At 50.0% G+C, this 15888-nt stretch overlaps 1 protein-coding gene across 5 annotated transcripts; it reads left to right on the forward strand.

Annotated features, from left to right (window-relative positions):
* Window positions 1-4: 4 nt before the first annotated feature.
* Window positions 5-14760, forward strand: SPATA22 (spermatogenesis associated 22). 5 transcript variants are annotated; one of them, XM_020964689.2, is made up of 10 exons: window positions 5-160; window positions 486-544; window positions 1162-1372; window positions 1640-1747; window positions 6426-6486; window positions 6602-6697; window positions 9928-10192; window positions 10796-10925; window positions 12772-12869; window positions 14336-14515. In XM_020964689.2, the coding sequence occupies exons 1-10, from the start codon at window positions 118-120 to the stop codon at window positions 14423-14425; spliced, it is 1161 nt and encodes a 386-aa protein (XP_020820348.1). In that variant the 5' UTR covers window positions 5-117; the 3' UTR covers window positions 14426-14515. The 5 variants fall into 5 exon arrangements, with proteins under 5 accessions (XP_020820348.1, XP_078003601.1, XP_020820347.1 ...); XM_078147475.1 differs by having other exon boundaries at window positions 7-160; window positions 14426-14760; XM_020964688.2 differs by having other exon boundaries at window positions 9-160; window positions 14385-14760.
* Window positions 14761-15888: the final 1128 nt, after the last annotated feature.

A 15888-nucleotide genomic window follows, 5' to 3' on the forward strand; every position in this document is an offset into this window, starting at 1 on the left:
GCTTGCACCTCCCAGTCAGTAACGCCTGTTAGTCCGGTCAGTTGGTTCGTCAGGGAGGGCGCGTGTCCCAGAGGGGCCGGTAGTGGAGCCGAGGGCAGGGAGAGCTCAGCCGCCACCATGAAGAAGAACGTGCCAGGCGGCTTGGCCCGCCTGACCGCAGGTACGGCGCACGTGCGCCCCGCCCCGCCTTTCTCTCCTCGCCTCCAGGGGCCCGAGGCCTAGACGTCCCACCCCTAAGCCGGCTCCAGCCATAGGCTTCCCTCTGCGCGTGCGTCCTGGGCAACCGCTTGCTTCTGATTTCTGCGCGTGCGCCCTGGGTAATCTCTGGTCCTGGCCTCTGCGCGTGCGCCCCGGGCGGCCTCTGGGCCTGGCCTCCGCGTCTGCGCCCCGGGCCGCCTCTGGGCCTGGCCTCTGGGAGCCCGGGGCGATTCGCCGCCAGGCCCGTGGCTCCCTTCGTCAGCCTCGCTCTACGACCCTCCCCCCAGATCCTGAGGACGTCTCCTTGCCGGCCTGGCCTCTCAGTGCGCCCGGGATGATGGAGAGTGTTGGTTCCTTTGGCGTTCTCTTTTCTGTGACCGTGCAGACCATCTTTCCTCCAGACCTTCGGCTGCTATTGGACGCCCGCCGCTGGATGTCCCATAGACGCCTTACAGTCCAGTACCCCACACCATTCATCCGAGTCCTCCAGGCTGCAGCCTAGGAGTCATCGTGGACTCCTCCCTATCTCCCAGCCCCCAGGCCTGGTGATCTTCCCCCTCCTCACACCTGAAGTGCTGCAATAGCTGTGGGGGTGGGGGTCTCTCTTCGTTCCAGTCCAGTCACCAAAGTGGTTTTCCTAAAGCACAGGTTATACCAACCATGTCACACACACACAGGCCCCCTCTCCCCTGCAAGTGAACTCCAGTGTGTCTCTACCACCTCCAGGATTAAATATAAAATCGTCTGTTTAGAGTTAAAAGCCCTTCATAATCTAGGCACCCCCCCCTCATCTTTCTAGTCTTCTTATATTAGTTTCCTCCCATGTAACTTGTAGTCCGGTGACGCTGGCCTTCTGGCTGCTCCTTGCGCAAGAGGCTCCATTCCTGACTCCAGCATTTTCTCTGCTGTAATTCCCCCGCCCCCAGTGCTCCCCTTACTCATTTTTGCCTCCTACCTTTACAGGCTGCCTTCAGCTCAGAGCTAAACTCGCACCTAGGAGAAGCCTTTCCCAGTCCCCCTGTTGATATGTTTCCAACTTATCCGGTCTATAGCTTGTTCAGATACAATTGTTTGCACGCTGTCTTCCTCCGTTGGCCTGGAAGAGCTTTGGAAAGCAGGGACGGTTTTTGGTTTCCTTTCTATCACCAGCATTTAGCTCAATGCCTGGCACATAGTAGGTACTTAATCGAGCACTGAGAAGGTGAAACTTGGTAGGGTTGGAGGAGTCAGGAGATGGGCAATACTTCTTCTAGAACAAAAACAAAATTAATATAAAAGGAAGATGGGGCAATGAAGGGGTTTTCCAGAGATAGAATGATGCGATTTGGGAATCAAGCTTAATAAGCATGAAACAACATAAACAACTAGAGCTAGATACACGGACGGTGTACGTCCATGAGGAGATGGGACTTGTTGATTGTTGGTGTTCTGTTCTCTGCAGGCTGTTTGCCCGTACCTCTGTTCAATCAGAAAAAAAGGGCCCGGCAGCCCTTCACATCCAGCCCAGGTGCCGCCTCCCAGACGCAGGATTTTCCTCCTCTGCCAACAGGTAAGGAAATCAGATGAGTCTGGAAGGACCAGGAGCAGCTCTGGTATAAACCGATTGCAAGCTTGTTGTAATTTATCTTCATTTTTTTTCTTTTCTTTTCTTTCCCTCCTTTTTTGTTCTGTCCAGTCCTCAGACACTGAGATTACTCCCCTCTTTCTTGACATTCCAGACCAGGAGTTTGAGTGGCCTTGTTTCCAGGGGCAGCCTCTAATCGTGTTTGTTCTAATTAGATAGTAACTTCACTCTGTGAAGATCACTTTCTTATTCTGGCTGGAATCTCTACTCTGCATGTTTGAAAGCTATTGGTTTTTAAGTGGTCTCAGTGGAATGAGCAATACAAATACATGTCTCTTTTTTATGCCTGTGTTAGGCACTGCTCAGTCCAGGACTTATTGTCATGCCTCCCATCTGCAGGCCTTCAAAATAGTTTTCTTTTGTTTTCATTTGCATATTCACAAAGAGGCACAGCGTATTAGTCACCATTCCTAGTATTTTGAAGTTTGAGTTCTCAGAATTTTACAGCATGAATATTGTTTCTTGAATTCAGGAAGCATTTGGCCATTTTAGATGACCAGCAGTGAAACTGCCTGCTCCTTGAGGTTGTGAGTTCTCTGTTATAAGAAGCATTCTAGAAGGGCTTACATGACAATTAGTGAGGGCAGTGGGGATTTCTCTGCTGGGGAAGGCTAGACTTGATGACTGGATACTTAGGGTCCTTCTTTAGGAATGGAAATTCAAGTTTGTACACATTTTTAGGTTGAATGTAATGGATGAATATTTCATCATTTTCAGAGCTGTACATGACTTTGGAGAGACTCTAATCTAACCTCTTACAAATGAGGAAAATGAGGCCCAGAAAAGGTAGCTGACACACCTGAGGTGACCTGCAGTCATCAATAGAGACAAGATTCAAATACAGATCCCGCTTTTACAGGGCTAGAGTGTTGGAGACTTTGAATCAGAAGAAGATAGCAACATTAAACCCAGTATGATGTAAAAATTGATGGGGAATCCTGATATCAATTATTTCCTAATAAGCTGTACGTCATTGACTGTTACTGCCATCTTGATGATGAACCAAGGTGGTCCCATGAGGGTAGAAAAAGATTGGGTTAGGGTTAAGGATAGAGTTAGGCTGGGGAGGTGTCACTGATAAGACTGGGCTGTTGACTTGACTTGGAGGGAGGAGTGGGGTGAGAAAAGAAAACACCCGTTTTCTCAAACGCTTCAAGAGAGCCTTGGGAGGATGAGGACTGAGAATAGACTTAGTGCAGAGATTGTTGAGGACAGGTTTGGCCGAGTGGCAGCACTGGAAGCCAGACCATACAGTGTTAAGGAGTGGATGAAAGAGACATGACAAGCAGGCAGATTGCAGAAGAACCTAGGAAGGTTTACATGAACTGATACAAAGTGAGCAGAACCAGAAGAATGTTGTATACAGTAACAACATCCTATGGTGATCAATTGTAAATGACTGAGCTCTTCTCAGCAATACAACAATTCAAGATAATTACGAAAGACTCATCATGGAAAACTCTATCCACATCCAGAGAAAGAACGGATAGAATCTGAATGTAGATCAGAGCAGATGATTTTCACTTTAGTGTTTTCACGGTTCTTTTCTTTTGGCCAGTTTCTTCTTTCATAACATGACTGATACAGAAGTATGTTTTACATGATTGCACATACATGACCTATGCCCCTCAGATCCAGCAATATTGCTGTTAGGTATGTATCCCAAAGAGATCAAGAAAAAGGGTTAGAAATGGACCTGTTCATACAAAAGCATTTGTTTTGTTTTTGGTTTTGTGGTGGTAAAGAATTGGAAATTGAGGGGATGCTCATCTGCCAGCTTTGAGAGAAATAAACATGCACATGCAGCCTAATTATGTTTGTCTTTCTTAGAGTGAACTCAGTAATAGTTGATATCATCAAATGGGGAATGGCTGAACAAGTATATGATTGTAATGGAATATTATTGTACTATAAGAAATGACAAGCTCTGAGAAAAACCTGGAAAGACTTACATGAACTGATGCAAAGTGTCGTGACCAGAACCAGGAGAACATTGTACACAATAGCAGCCACATTGTGCAAGGATCAAGGATATTGATTTTCAGCAATGTGGTGATGTAATGTGGTCCCAAAGGACTCAGGATGAAGCAGGCTATCTGTCTCCAGAGAAAGAACTGATACTGTCTGAATATAGACTGTAACATACTATTTTTCAGTTTCTTTCTTTTTTTTGTTCGAGTCTTTTTGCACAATATGACTAATATGGAAATGTTTTACACGATTGCACATGTATAACCTATATCAAATTGCTTGCTCTCTGAGGGAGGGGAGAGGGGAGGGAGGGATAGAATTTGGAACTCAAAACTTGAAAAAAATACAACAAATGTTAAAATTGTTTTTACATGTAATTGGAGGAAAAACAAAATGTTTTTAAAAATACTTGTTGACAGACAAAAAAAAGATGGTGGGGGATGATGGAAGCAAGAGATTTAAGGATTCAGGACTGTGTGTGAAGTGGGTTAATCATGGCCAGTAGCAGTCAAGCTGGAGAATGGACTTAGGTCAGGCCAGAGCAGGGAGGATGGACCAGGAAAACAGAGAAGAGGAGCAAGCCTAGGAACTGCACTGACCACGAAACAAGTTTGGGAGGGTGAGACCCAGGGAAAGATGGAAAGAGAGGAAATTGGGGTCAGAGGAATTTCAGAGTTCTGGATCGTGGAGAAGGAGTGCTTGGAGGTGGCCCAGAGATCAGGGTGTAACCAGCCCTGCATGGACGACGGTGATGCTGGCCACCTGTCCGCGCTTTCTGGACCTTGGCAATTGTTGTCAGGGTCCTCTTGAACATTCTCTCCTGAGGGCCGGCCCACCCAGGGTTCGAGTGAGGGGCTTCCATTAGACATCATGTTGGTGCCAGGAGAGCCTAGGGCCATCCTTCTGTAATTGACGGTTTGCGACATGCCCAGCCTGCTGCAGTTTCCAGTTGTGCTGCTATTTGCTGGTGCTTATGGAGTTTGCTGTAGTGGTGTGTTGCTGCCACCACCTCCCAATACATACCACACAGCTCTCTGGTGCGCTTCTGTGACCCACCATTGTTTCTCTGGGGATTGGAGTCGTGTGGAAATCACACCAAAGAGTGTCACTGGAAGAATATGGCCATTACAAAGATGGCTCAGTGTTTCACAGAGAATCTTGGAGCCACCAAGAAGGTGCACGGTTCCCAAACGCAGGCCAGCCTTCATTCTTGCTCCCAGCTCCTGGTCTGGCCATTCTTCCTGGGTAAGAGATAGGCAGCTACGGCCAGCTCAGCAGGCTGCTTGTCCATCTGTAGGCCGTAGTCTGCACATTTTCATTTGTTGGGGATTGTTAGGTATCAGCAGTCTTACTGCTGAAGTTCTTTGGCATTCGAGCTTGACAGAGCACCTGGAGGGCTGCCCATCTCTAGGCAGTCTCTCTCCTAGTTGGACTCCATGCTGGATGTCGGTCATGACAGGGGAAAACTCCTCGGGCTAGTGCAGCTCCTGTTTTAAGCCTTACTTGCTTGGCTTTACTCATCAGAGGATTGTTAGAAAGAGGGCTCATCCTTCTGTTCTGTCCTTCCTTGTCCTAGGAAAGAGAAGGGAAGGAGGAATTGAGGAGTTTTGTGAACCCCACTGACTCCATCTTGGGACTCAGTTCTGGAGCTAGCTCTGGTCTCTTTCTATTCAATTATGGGTCTAGTCCAGTGTCTGTCTTGTGAGAAAACTTTATTCAATTATAGGAATTGAGAGAAAATTTTATTGCATTGTTTGAACCTAGCCCTACGTGGCTGGGAAGCTGGACTCCCTCTGCCTGCTGCTTAGAGACCCTTAACCTAGGACCTGGGTTATGCTGAACAGAAACCAGGTCAGATCTGAAAATTGATGCCAGGAATTTTCTCAGTTACACATTTCAAGCAGCCTATATGCTTTGCCTGAAAACTGGCCCCATACTGATCACCAATCATTGTTTCCTTGTTCCTTTGATTGAATACAGACATTTGTGGGGAGTGGGGCACCTTTTTTTCTGATTTCAGGGAATTGTACCTGTTTGCTGTCCCCCTCCCAACTCAGAAATCTTTCCTCCAGTTAGAAATCAGATTACCTAATTTTGTAACTTGCTTTTTAATTGTTTTGATTAATTTGTTTTTAATACATAAAAATCTGTCTCAGGGTCTTTGGACAGCCCGGGGAGGCCATTGACCTGTTTATTAGGCCTGTTTCACTAATAAATAGCGTGACTTGGATGATTTCCTCAGTTATTATTAACCGTCGTCTTCCTTCACACACACCCTGCCTCGTGCAGGGCTTGTTGCCTGAGGGATCATGAGCAGGCCCCTACAACAGCCACCCCTCAGTTTCCTGGTCTGTAAAATGAAGGGGTGGACTCCAGGGATGCCTGCCAGTCCGATAGCCCCTTGTTGCACCAAGGAGTGAAGGTCATGCTTTCCTTTCCAGTAGAAGCAAGGGGAGTGGAAGCAAAATGGTTTCCTCCTGGGCTTCCCAAGGCAGGGGTTTGGATGTTACTGGGAAAGGACAATAAGACGCAGTATTAGTTTGTGGGTTGGGTGGGGCAGGGAGAAGTAAATCTGCCTTGGGAGCATCTCACCTCTTTTGAACGTTTGTTGATCTACCTCCTCGGTCTGTAGATTTCACCTGGGAGATGATGAAGCCTGGGGCGCCGCTGCTGAAGAAGATGATGAATGCTGGGTAATTGGCTTTTGGCATTTGCTGATGAATTTCATGTACATTTATCTTACATTTCTGAATTTGTAGTGAGATCATTACTGCTTAATGTCAACATTTAGAAATGTTTCTTTGAAAGGCAACAGTCACCTACTGTCTCTCATCTAAAGCAAGAGAGTGGGTTTAACCGAGACCAACTGGACGTGGCAAGAAGTCATAATTGGAGTAGTTGGAGGTGAGCACAATTCTAAGTCTCCTTGGCTGTGGGACTGTGTGTTAATCCCTTAACCCAGCTGAATTTCAGTCCCTCATCTGAAAAATGAGGACAATCATAGGCTTGTTTTGAGGGAAGTGCTTTGTAACGTAAAGTACATTATTAATAGGAATTGTTCAGCCAGCATTTATTAAGTTCCTGCTGTGTGCTGGGCACTGTGCAAAGTGCCGGAGATACCAAGTCAAAAATGTCCCTGCCCTCCAGGAGAAAGAGCCCTGGCCCCTGGGGAAACCAGGGAAGTAGGAGGTAGAGGTGAGGAAGGCGAGCCAGCCGGGGGATATGTTCAGAGATGTTCAGGGAACAGCCAGTGGTGAGATTGATGACAATAAGTACCAGTGAAGGGAAGTCATGAAATGACAAGCAGGCATCTGAGAGAGAGGGCTTTCAGGGCTGGCCCAAGGAGTTTGTGCGTCCTCCTAGAGGCCATCAGGACCCACTGAAGAGTTTTGAGTAAGGGAATAATGTGATCAGAGCTGGAAATTAGGTAACCCATTAGAGGAATGGGAGTCTGTTACAATCATCCAGGTGAAAGGGGAGGAGAGCCTGGCCTGGGAGAGTAGCCAGGTGAGCAGAGAGGAGGAGGTGGATGTTGAGGGTGCAGACTTGGCCTCATGGGGGGTGGGCTGAGTGGGCATGAGGTAGGTCTCTGAGGCTGTGAACCTAGGGACCAGAAGGACGCTGGTGCTCTGCCTAAGTCAAGAAGTTGGGAAGCAGAGTAAGCACCAGGGTAAAGTACATTGGGAGAGAGAGGACAGTACTGTTTGAGAGTGAGGAGGCTCTGGAATGTCCAGCGGGCAGCCGGTAAGGTCAGATTGGAACTTGGGAAGGTTAGATCTGGGAGTCTCTCTACCTGTGTAGAACCCAATAATGCTAGAACTCAAGGAGTGGGGGGACTCGAGAAATGAGGAGAGGTCCACGACAGACTAGCGGATAGTGGTGCAGGCAAGCCTGGAGGGAGCGGGCTCTTGGAAGCCGGGGTGGCCCGTGGTATCGTGCAGGTGGCTAGCAGGGTCCAGAGGAGCACAGCTGAGGAGAGGCCCCCTCTCTGCTTCTTTTGCCTTCCCTGGTGTCGAAGATGTTTTCTAGGAGTTTGGAGAAGAGACACAGAGCAACAGCTTGAGGGGGTGGAGATTCCCTGAAGGTCTTGAAAGGATCAGTTAGTCAACAAGTATTTATTAAGCCCCTGTGGTGTGCGAGGCGGGCCTGAGGTCTGTGCCAGGCGGGCCCCGAGGTCTGTGCCAGGGGTGTGGGTACAAAGGATGAAGCAATCTCCTTATTGAGGGAGACAGTAAGTGCACGGAGCAATATGGGCAGCACTGATAGAAAGTTAACATGAATTTGTATAAAGGAGATAGAGTGTAGGAGGGAAGGCCCTGGGCGTGGCAGTAGAGGTGCTGAGCTGTATCTTAATGGAAGAGAGGGTCTTCTTATGAGGCAGTCAGAAGGAGGGAGCACCATTCATGGTACAAAGGCATGGAGATGGGAAATGGAGGATGGCGAACAAGGAGAAAAGAGAAGGCTGGTGTAGCTGGCCGCAGAGTGCTAGAGGAGGAGCGGTGGTGTCCAGTGAGGCTGGAAAGGTAGCTGGGGCCTGGCTGCATATGACTTTAAAAGCAAAAACCCCCGAAACAAAACCGTGAGGCTGAATTTGGTCTCGGAGAAGATAGGAAACCAGTGGGGTTGGTTGGCAAGGGATGATGGAGGCCCCAGCACATTTGTAGGCAGCAGACAGGGGCACCTACAAGATGCGGGCCTGCTTTGGAGCCCATTCTCCCCATGACTGAGGATGCTGAAGAAGCGGGCAGGCAGTGCTGTAGTCAGGACCTTGGTGGCTGTCTGGGGCAGAGGAGTCCCTTCAGCAGTGGCAGGCTGGCGATGAGTGCAGGTGCCGTCCCTGTCCCACCATTGACAGACAAATAGGGCAGAAGCGAAGGAGAGTCTCTGTCTTACCCGAGGCTTCTTCTCTGTACTCCAGGATCCAGGTAAATAGGGAGCTTCCTGCTTGTGAGTATTTTCTGACGTCATTGCCTGCCTAGCAGAGAGGGTTGAAGAAGCCAGTAAGCTTAAGGGGCGTCCCCTGGGCAGGAGCTGGGAGACAGGTGGAATATCTGAGGCCGAGGTCAATGCCCCCTGCAAGACAGTTAGGTTAGTAATCAAGCTGATTAAACAGATGAAGCATTTTTTAGTTGTTTGCAACAATTTTGTTATTTTTTATGGTATTTCAGATTTTGTCTGCTTTTAGGATTTTGCCCATTTTTTTGTAAATATACCAAAAGTTGGGCAGCTAAGTGGTGTAGTAGGTAGAGCACCAGCCCTGGAGTCAGGAGGACCCGAGTTCAAATCTGGCCTTGGACACATAACACTCACTAGCTTTGTGACCCTGGGCAAGTCACTTAACCCCATTACCTAGCCAAAAAAGAAAAAAAGAAATTATACCAAAAGTGAGGAAAAAAATGCATCATCAGGTTAAGTGATTGGTCAGTCTGCAAAATAACAGCATTATGTCTTTGCAGTGACATGGCCTACTCCTCTGTCCTTCCTCTCTACTCTCCACTTCCCTCTGGCATAACTCTCACTTGAACCTGAAGTAACTCGTCTGTATTTTAATGTGGTCTCCTCACCTCCGAAAGGTTGGCCGCCCAGGGATGCAGTCATTCACCCAAGGCCCTGTGGTCACTGCCCACGAGCCCTCGCCCACTCTGGTCACTCCCTTCTCCATGGGTGCACTTGGGAGACTCAGAAGTCCCGTGTTGATAGGCCTCGTGCACGTCTGCAATAAGGAAATAAGGCTTGTTTTCTTGTGCCTGGGTTAGCCGAGTCATGAGTCATCATCGGTTTACCCCAGTGGGGAAAATCCTGTAATATTAGATTTGCTGGAGTGCCCAGTGTTTGCTTGTATTTCAGCCCACATAAGGAGCCAGCCGGGCTCCTCATGGGGTCACGATCTGGAGCAGGAAGTGCGGCCTTTTGTTCTATGTGATGCAGGTCTTGATGGGGAGGCCGAGGAAGCCGCTGCCTCCTCATCCCAGTGCTTCTTACATGGGCATCATCCTTCAGCTCCTCCAGGACATGAAGGGACGCACCCAGAGGCTTTGGGGGGGGGGGTGAGCAGAGATCTTTTACTGAAGTTTTTGAAAATCAGAGAAGACCTTTTTAGAAACCAGTTTCAAAATTGTCTCATGATATTCCAGCCATAGAGAAGAGAGTACAAAGCCTTGGGACAGACATGAGTTTGCACCTCAGAGGAAAAGCTCGTGTTCAGTGGCCAGCAGTGGCCCCAGTGCTGGTCTGGCAACTTTGGAAATGAATCGGAGACAGTGGGACCGTCCTCAGGCAGCAGGTGCCCAAGGGCTGGGGAGCAGCAGCAGCTCATTGCATGTGGCGAAATGCAGTTCTCAACCAGGTCAGCTTAAGAGAAGAACCTTTGGGAACAGTCCAGAGGAAAAAAGCATTAAGGTAAATTCTAGGTTTTGCCTTCTGTGCAGCCCCACTCCTGAGCCAGAGCCTGGCTCCCTGACTGACTGTCTAAAAACTGAGTCGGCTCCATGTTAACAATGGCAGTGACCTCTTTGTCGTGTTTTCTGTTTTGCAAAGTGCTCTGAGAGACGTTTCATTTGATAGAAACAGATAGCAAACATAGAGATGAAAACGGTGGCTGCCCTTGGTACCAGTTCCTGGGGACTCCTCTTTTTGCTGCACTCAGATGCCTGAGCCTGTGGGCTCACACGCACATCAGGGCCCCCGGTATTCCCAGCTCACTGGCGAGAACGTGGGCACTTTAGAGCAAGACTGTCCGTGGCTTGTGATGGGTCGCTCCCCATAATTGCCAAGATTGCTGGTCATTCATTCTCCACTTTGTGGGGTCCACTTCTTCAGCTTCTCCTCAACCTGCTGACTAGGAGACCTACCAAGCCAGAGCCTTTGTCAGCCCAGAGTCTGGCAGGGAAGGCAGCTGCTGGGCCTGAGCCGGTGTGTGGCAGGGACTGGAGGAATCTCTGGGCGTGGGGGGAGCTTCTGCTCCCACAAATGAGGGCAATACCCTTTTTTCCCTTCTGCTAGGAAGTGCCAGGGTGCCAGCTCATGCTGAAGGAAGATGACCCTTCTCTTAGAATTCTGCCAGCGGTCATTGAAAGTATGAAGCTCTGGAAGGAGCGCCTGCCCCACTGGCCACTGCTCTTTGAAGTGTTAGGTGGGTGTCTGGAGGAAATGGAGGGGGGAGGGGGTAGGGAAGAGGCAATCTGGGTCAGAGGGAAGGGAGGGAAAAGGAAAGAAGGGAGGAGCAAGAGGGAAGACAGGGAAGAAGGAAGGACTAAATAGAGGGGGGAAGAGGGAAGGAAGAGATGGAGGGGTAGAAGGGGGGAAGACAGGGAGGAAAGAAGGAAGAGATGGTGGGGTAGAAGGAGGAAGAGGAAAGGAAGAAAGCGTAGGAGGGAAGAAGGAATGGGGCAGGAATGGAGGGAAGGAGGAACAGGAAAGAATAAAAGGAGGAAGGAAGGAAGGGACAGAGGGATAGAGGGAAGAAGAGGGAAGGAAGAGAGGGAGGGAGGAAGGGATGGAGGGATAGAGGGGTGAAGAAGGGAGGAAGAGAGAGGGAAAAAGGAAGGCGGGAATAGAGGAAGGCAGGGAGGGAGAAGGGAGGACTGATGTGTGCCAGATAACTGGGCTGGGCTCTGAGGACACAAACCCCAAAACAGCCCGACGATGCCTGTTGTGAAGGAGCTGGTGTTCTCTCAGGGGAATGTTGAATGTTAAATCTGCTGGTGTGAACTGGAGTCCTAATCTAAAAGAGAACTCTGTAACTGATTTAATGACCTCCTTAGTCTTGTGGGACAGAGGATCCCTCAGGGCAGAAGGACTCGCTGAGCCCTAAATCTGTGAAATGGGGTCATTGGTTCCAGCCCAGTAGAAGTATGCAGCCTGAGTTCAAACGATGCTGTCACTTGGGAAGATGGCTCATTAGTCACACTGATGGGGACCTAGCTGTCCTTGGAAGATCCAAGAATCTGTCTGTGACTTAGGGGGCAGCTTCTGGGTGCTTCTGGGGCCTCAGTGTTCCTCCTTGGGAGCTGGGCTGGGGCTCTCCAGACCCAGGCAGGCAGACACAGGCCGCCCACCCCCGGCTCCCATCACTGGCTGTGCCAGACCTTGTGGTGTGTTCCTGGGAGTCAGCTCCATGCCCTCACGTGGCCTCGTTAGAGGCCTCATTGGAGGGCTCGAGGTGGGGAATCAGCCCAGGAAGAGTCTAATCACCACAACTCTTCCATGGCACACTTTCCTAGGCAATAGAGGAATTTGGCAAGGTCCGGTAACCCTTGGAAAAATGGGAAGGTTGAGAGTGTCAGTTGGAGCCATGGACAGATTAACTGCTGGCCATTCCAGGAAGCCCAGTGTGAATGTCTGTGGGCACCATGGCCCTGCTGGCCTGTGTGCTCCCGAGCCCCATCTTTCCCTGGGAGTTGGCTCCTTTCCAGAGCTGTGCTCAGGGAGCGGTCAGCCCCCAGTCCAGTGGCAGTCAGTTCTGCATCCTGGTACTTGGGGTAAAGCTGAATGCTTTATTGAACTGAACCTTCTACACTGGACCCAGCCAGGGACTGCAGCTGGAGCTCATTCACTCAGGATTAGGGGCCGAGTGCTGCCTCCCCAAGGCTTTTGTAGCCAAGAAATGCTCCAGGAAACCCATCCCCTGGGTCAGGGGTTCACCGGGAAAGGCCGAGGGAGCACCACTAGGCTGGCCTGTGCTCCGGCCCTCGGCCTCTTGCAGATTGCTGGCAGAGCGTTTGCTGGCCTGGGCCCCAGGACTGGTTCCTGGGCATCTTCTCAGCTGACATACTGAGGTAAAGAAATGGGCCAAGCATCTAGAAGCCTTTAAAAGGCCATTAGCAGGCTTCTCTGAGGTGGCTGTCCAGAGGAGCAGGTGGGAAGCCCCCACACCCCAGTGTGGACAAAGCCTAAGGTGCCTGTGGTTTGGTAGATCCTCCCCGGGGGGTTAACTTGTGTCGGCAGGCAGTCACACGGGTTCTTTCCTCCCGGGGCAGGCGTACTTGACTCAGCCGTTACGTCAGGTGCATATGGTGCCAAGACCTTTCTCCTGAGAGATGGAAAGAGCACTGTGCCATGTGTGTTTTATGAAATTGTGAGTATTTGTTCAACATTTTCTTAAGGGGCCAGCCAGTAAGTGAGGTGAAAGCCTTCCTCCAACAATCCAGATTTCTTTGCAAATGAGTCCCAAGATGAAAAAGAAATCAAATGTTTTTCTTGCAGATATTTATTAATGGAATCACATAATATCACAGTTGGAAGGAACCTGTTTTAAAAACACACACGTCCAGTCATTAGACAACATTGTTAAGGCAGCATTTTTGCTTAAGAGAAAGTGCTGCAGCTCAGGAGGACCCTGGGGCTGAGATGTGTCCTGCTGGAGGGGTGGCCTGGGAGGCTGGATTCCTCCTGGAGCTTGATCCTGACCAGGTGCCAGGCCAGGCCTCTCACTGAGCAGATGAAAAAGCCATGGTCCCCTCCAGTGTGCACATTCTGGTCTGTGCAATGTCCTGCAGACTTGCTCATTTTCTCTTCTTGAGGAATAACCTTTTTTTTTCCCCCCAAGGCAGTGGGGTTAAGTGACTTGCCCAGGGTCACACAGCTAATAAGTGTTAAATGTCTGAGGCTGGATTTGAACTCAGGTCCCCCGGCTCCAGAGCCAGTAGTCTATCCACTATGCCACCTAGCTGCCTTGAGGAATGACCTTTAAAAAAATAAGCCCCACTTTTGCGGACTCGAATCCCTGAGTTTCAGAGTTGGAGGGGACCTCCCTGAGAACATGTTCCTATCCAGACCTGCTTCTCACATCCCAACAAGTGGGAATGGCTCAGAGGCCTCCAGCACTGGTCTTGGGGGAGGGCGAGGGCATTCCACTTTGGAGTGACTCGAACTGTCCTTGGAGGGAGCATCTGTTAATTTTCCAGGGCCATGGCAGCATAGATTGAGGGCCAGAAGGGACCTCATTCTACAGAGGAGGAAACTGAGGCCCTGAAGGGTTAAAGTCCCATGAGCAGTGACTGTCAGGATGAGGATGGCAGCCCAGGTGGGCTTCCCCCAGGGCCCCCTGCTGCCTCCTCCTTCCTTCAGCTTCTGGGGCCCCTCCTGTTTTCTCTCTGCCTGGCCCATTGTGTTGTGATTATCTTCCTCTCTCCAGATTGTCCATCTCCTTCCTAGAAGGGGGCACCGTAAAGGGACCCCGCCTTCCAAATGTGGCCTGAGCAGAGCAAAGGTCAGAGGGCTGGGGGTCGTGGCAGCAGGGAAAATCACCCGCCACTTTCTCCCAGTCCCAAGTCTGACCAGAGATGTAGACAGGCTGCAGTTTTTAATTATTGAGGCTGGTGCTCCCCATCATATGCAAAGCTGATGTAGCGCATAAAGAACTGGGCTTGGAGTCAGGAAGATGAGCTGAAATCTGCCTTCTCTCACTCTGTGACCCTGCGTGAGTCCTGTAACCTCTCTGCACCTCAGTTTCCTCATCTGTAGAATGAGGGGGTTGGGTGGGACGGCCTCTGAGATTCCTTCCAGCTCCAAACCAGTGACCTTGTGAAATGACTGGCTTAGGATTTGTTGGGAAGACCAGACTCCGTTTGTAATACTGCTTTACCGCCAGGACCGCGAGCTTCCAAGGCTGATAAGAGGCCATGTGCATAGGTGTGTGGGCAGCTACGACCCAAAGAGGGGCCTTCTCCAGTGTGTGTCCGTCAGGCCTGCGTCTGCTGCCGAGCAGAGAACGTTCCAGGAGTTTGTCAGAACCGTGGATGCCAAGATATCCTATTATACCAGCGCCATGAGCGAGATGTGAAGAAGCAGGCCTCCTCTGAGGCAGGACACCTGCATTTTAGATTCCTGACGACCTTTAGTAAGCACTGCTGAGTTATTTAAACGTTGGATTTTTCACAGTTTCTGTTATTTGTTACATAGGTAGGGTTGGGCCAGGTTAGCCTGTTTACAGCTGTACCATAAATAAAGTGAGTTTGACTTCAGCATTTCTGTGATGTCCTTGGTGTGGTCATTGGAACAGTCAGTTATGCGTCCACACCTCAGCCCTTGTGATTCTTGTCCATCTCTTCTCATTCATCCTCTGTCAAGAGTTGGCCCAGTGCCTTGGAGGCCATTGTTCTGTCCCACGTGTCCTCTCGGAGCCAGTGGTGGTCTAAGAGAAGGCAGCCCTGCATGGAGAATGGGAAGGAGCCTTGGCCCTGGGATCAAGACCCCTCACTGGGAGAGGGAGGCGTCTAAGCCACCTGAACTGCTTTTACCGCCTTGCTCTCTGTCTTGATTTCTAGGATGGTGGTGAGAAGAGGCCCTCCGTAGTACAGGTCTCCATCCTGTGTGTGTATATATGTGTACATACATATGTGTGTATACATGTATACACACACCATATAAATGTATACACACATTTATAGATACTTCAGTTTATGGATGCCAAGTTAAGAACTTCAGAACCTTGGGAAGGGAATCCGATTTGAACTCTGATCAGGACATCCTTTGGCAAGTGTCTGTTTCTCTGTTTCATCCTTCACTTGGTGTTGGCCCACATACACATTTTAAATGTGGGCATATGTTTAAATACTTGGGCAGTGCCATGACATACCTGCTGTCACCAGAAGTCCCAGAATACCCCAAGGTGCCCAGGTCCTCTTCTAGAGGGAAAGGTTGGAGCATAAGGGTCTGCTCATCAGCCAGTGGCACAGATCTCCAATGTGAGGTCCTGTCTAAAACAGAGTGGAGGTGGGCTGGCATGGGGGACATTTAGTTAGGCCAGGGTGGAATCTCAGGTCTGTGTGAGGCTGGATGGCTGCGACATCCTGAGCCCTGCATCTGGCAGCCCGAGAAGGATCGTGCTTCTCTGGGGCTCTCTCTAGGAGCAGTCGTCATCCACCACAAGAACTTTTCCATCCCCTCCTGCTCCGGGCGTCTTCTCTGGCCCACCGTCCCCCCTGCCTTGGAAGGCTCTCTTCCTCATCTCCATCTCCCAGCTCCCCTGGCTTCCTTCAAGCTCTAGCTAAAACCCCACCCCCTCTAGAAAGCCTCTCCCAATCCTTCTTATTTCTAGCACCTTCTCCTTGTTGACTCTACATGACATCTATAGCTTGTTGGGACCTAGCTGT

Source organism: Phascolarctos cinereus, unplaced genomic scaffold (assembly GCF_003287225.1).
Source record: "Phascolarctos cinereus isolate Bilbo 61053 unplaced genomic scaffold, phaCin_HiC Scaffold_7;HRSCAF=346, whole genome shotgun sequence".
NCBI lineage: Eukaryota > Metazoa > Chordata > Mammalia > Diprotodontia > Phascolarctidae > Phascolarctos > Phascolarctos cinereus.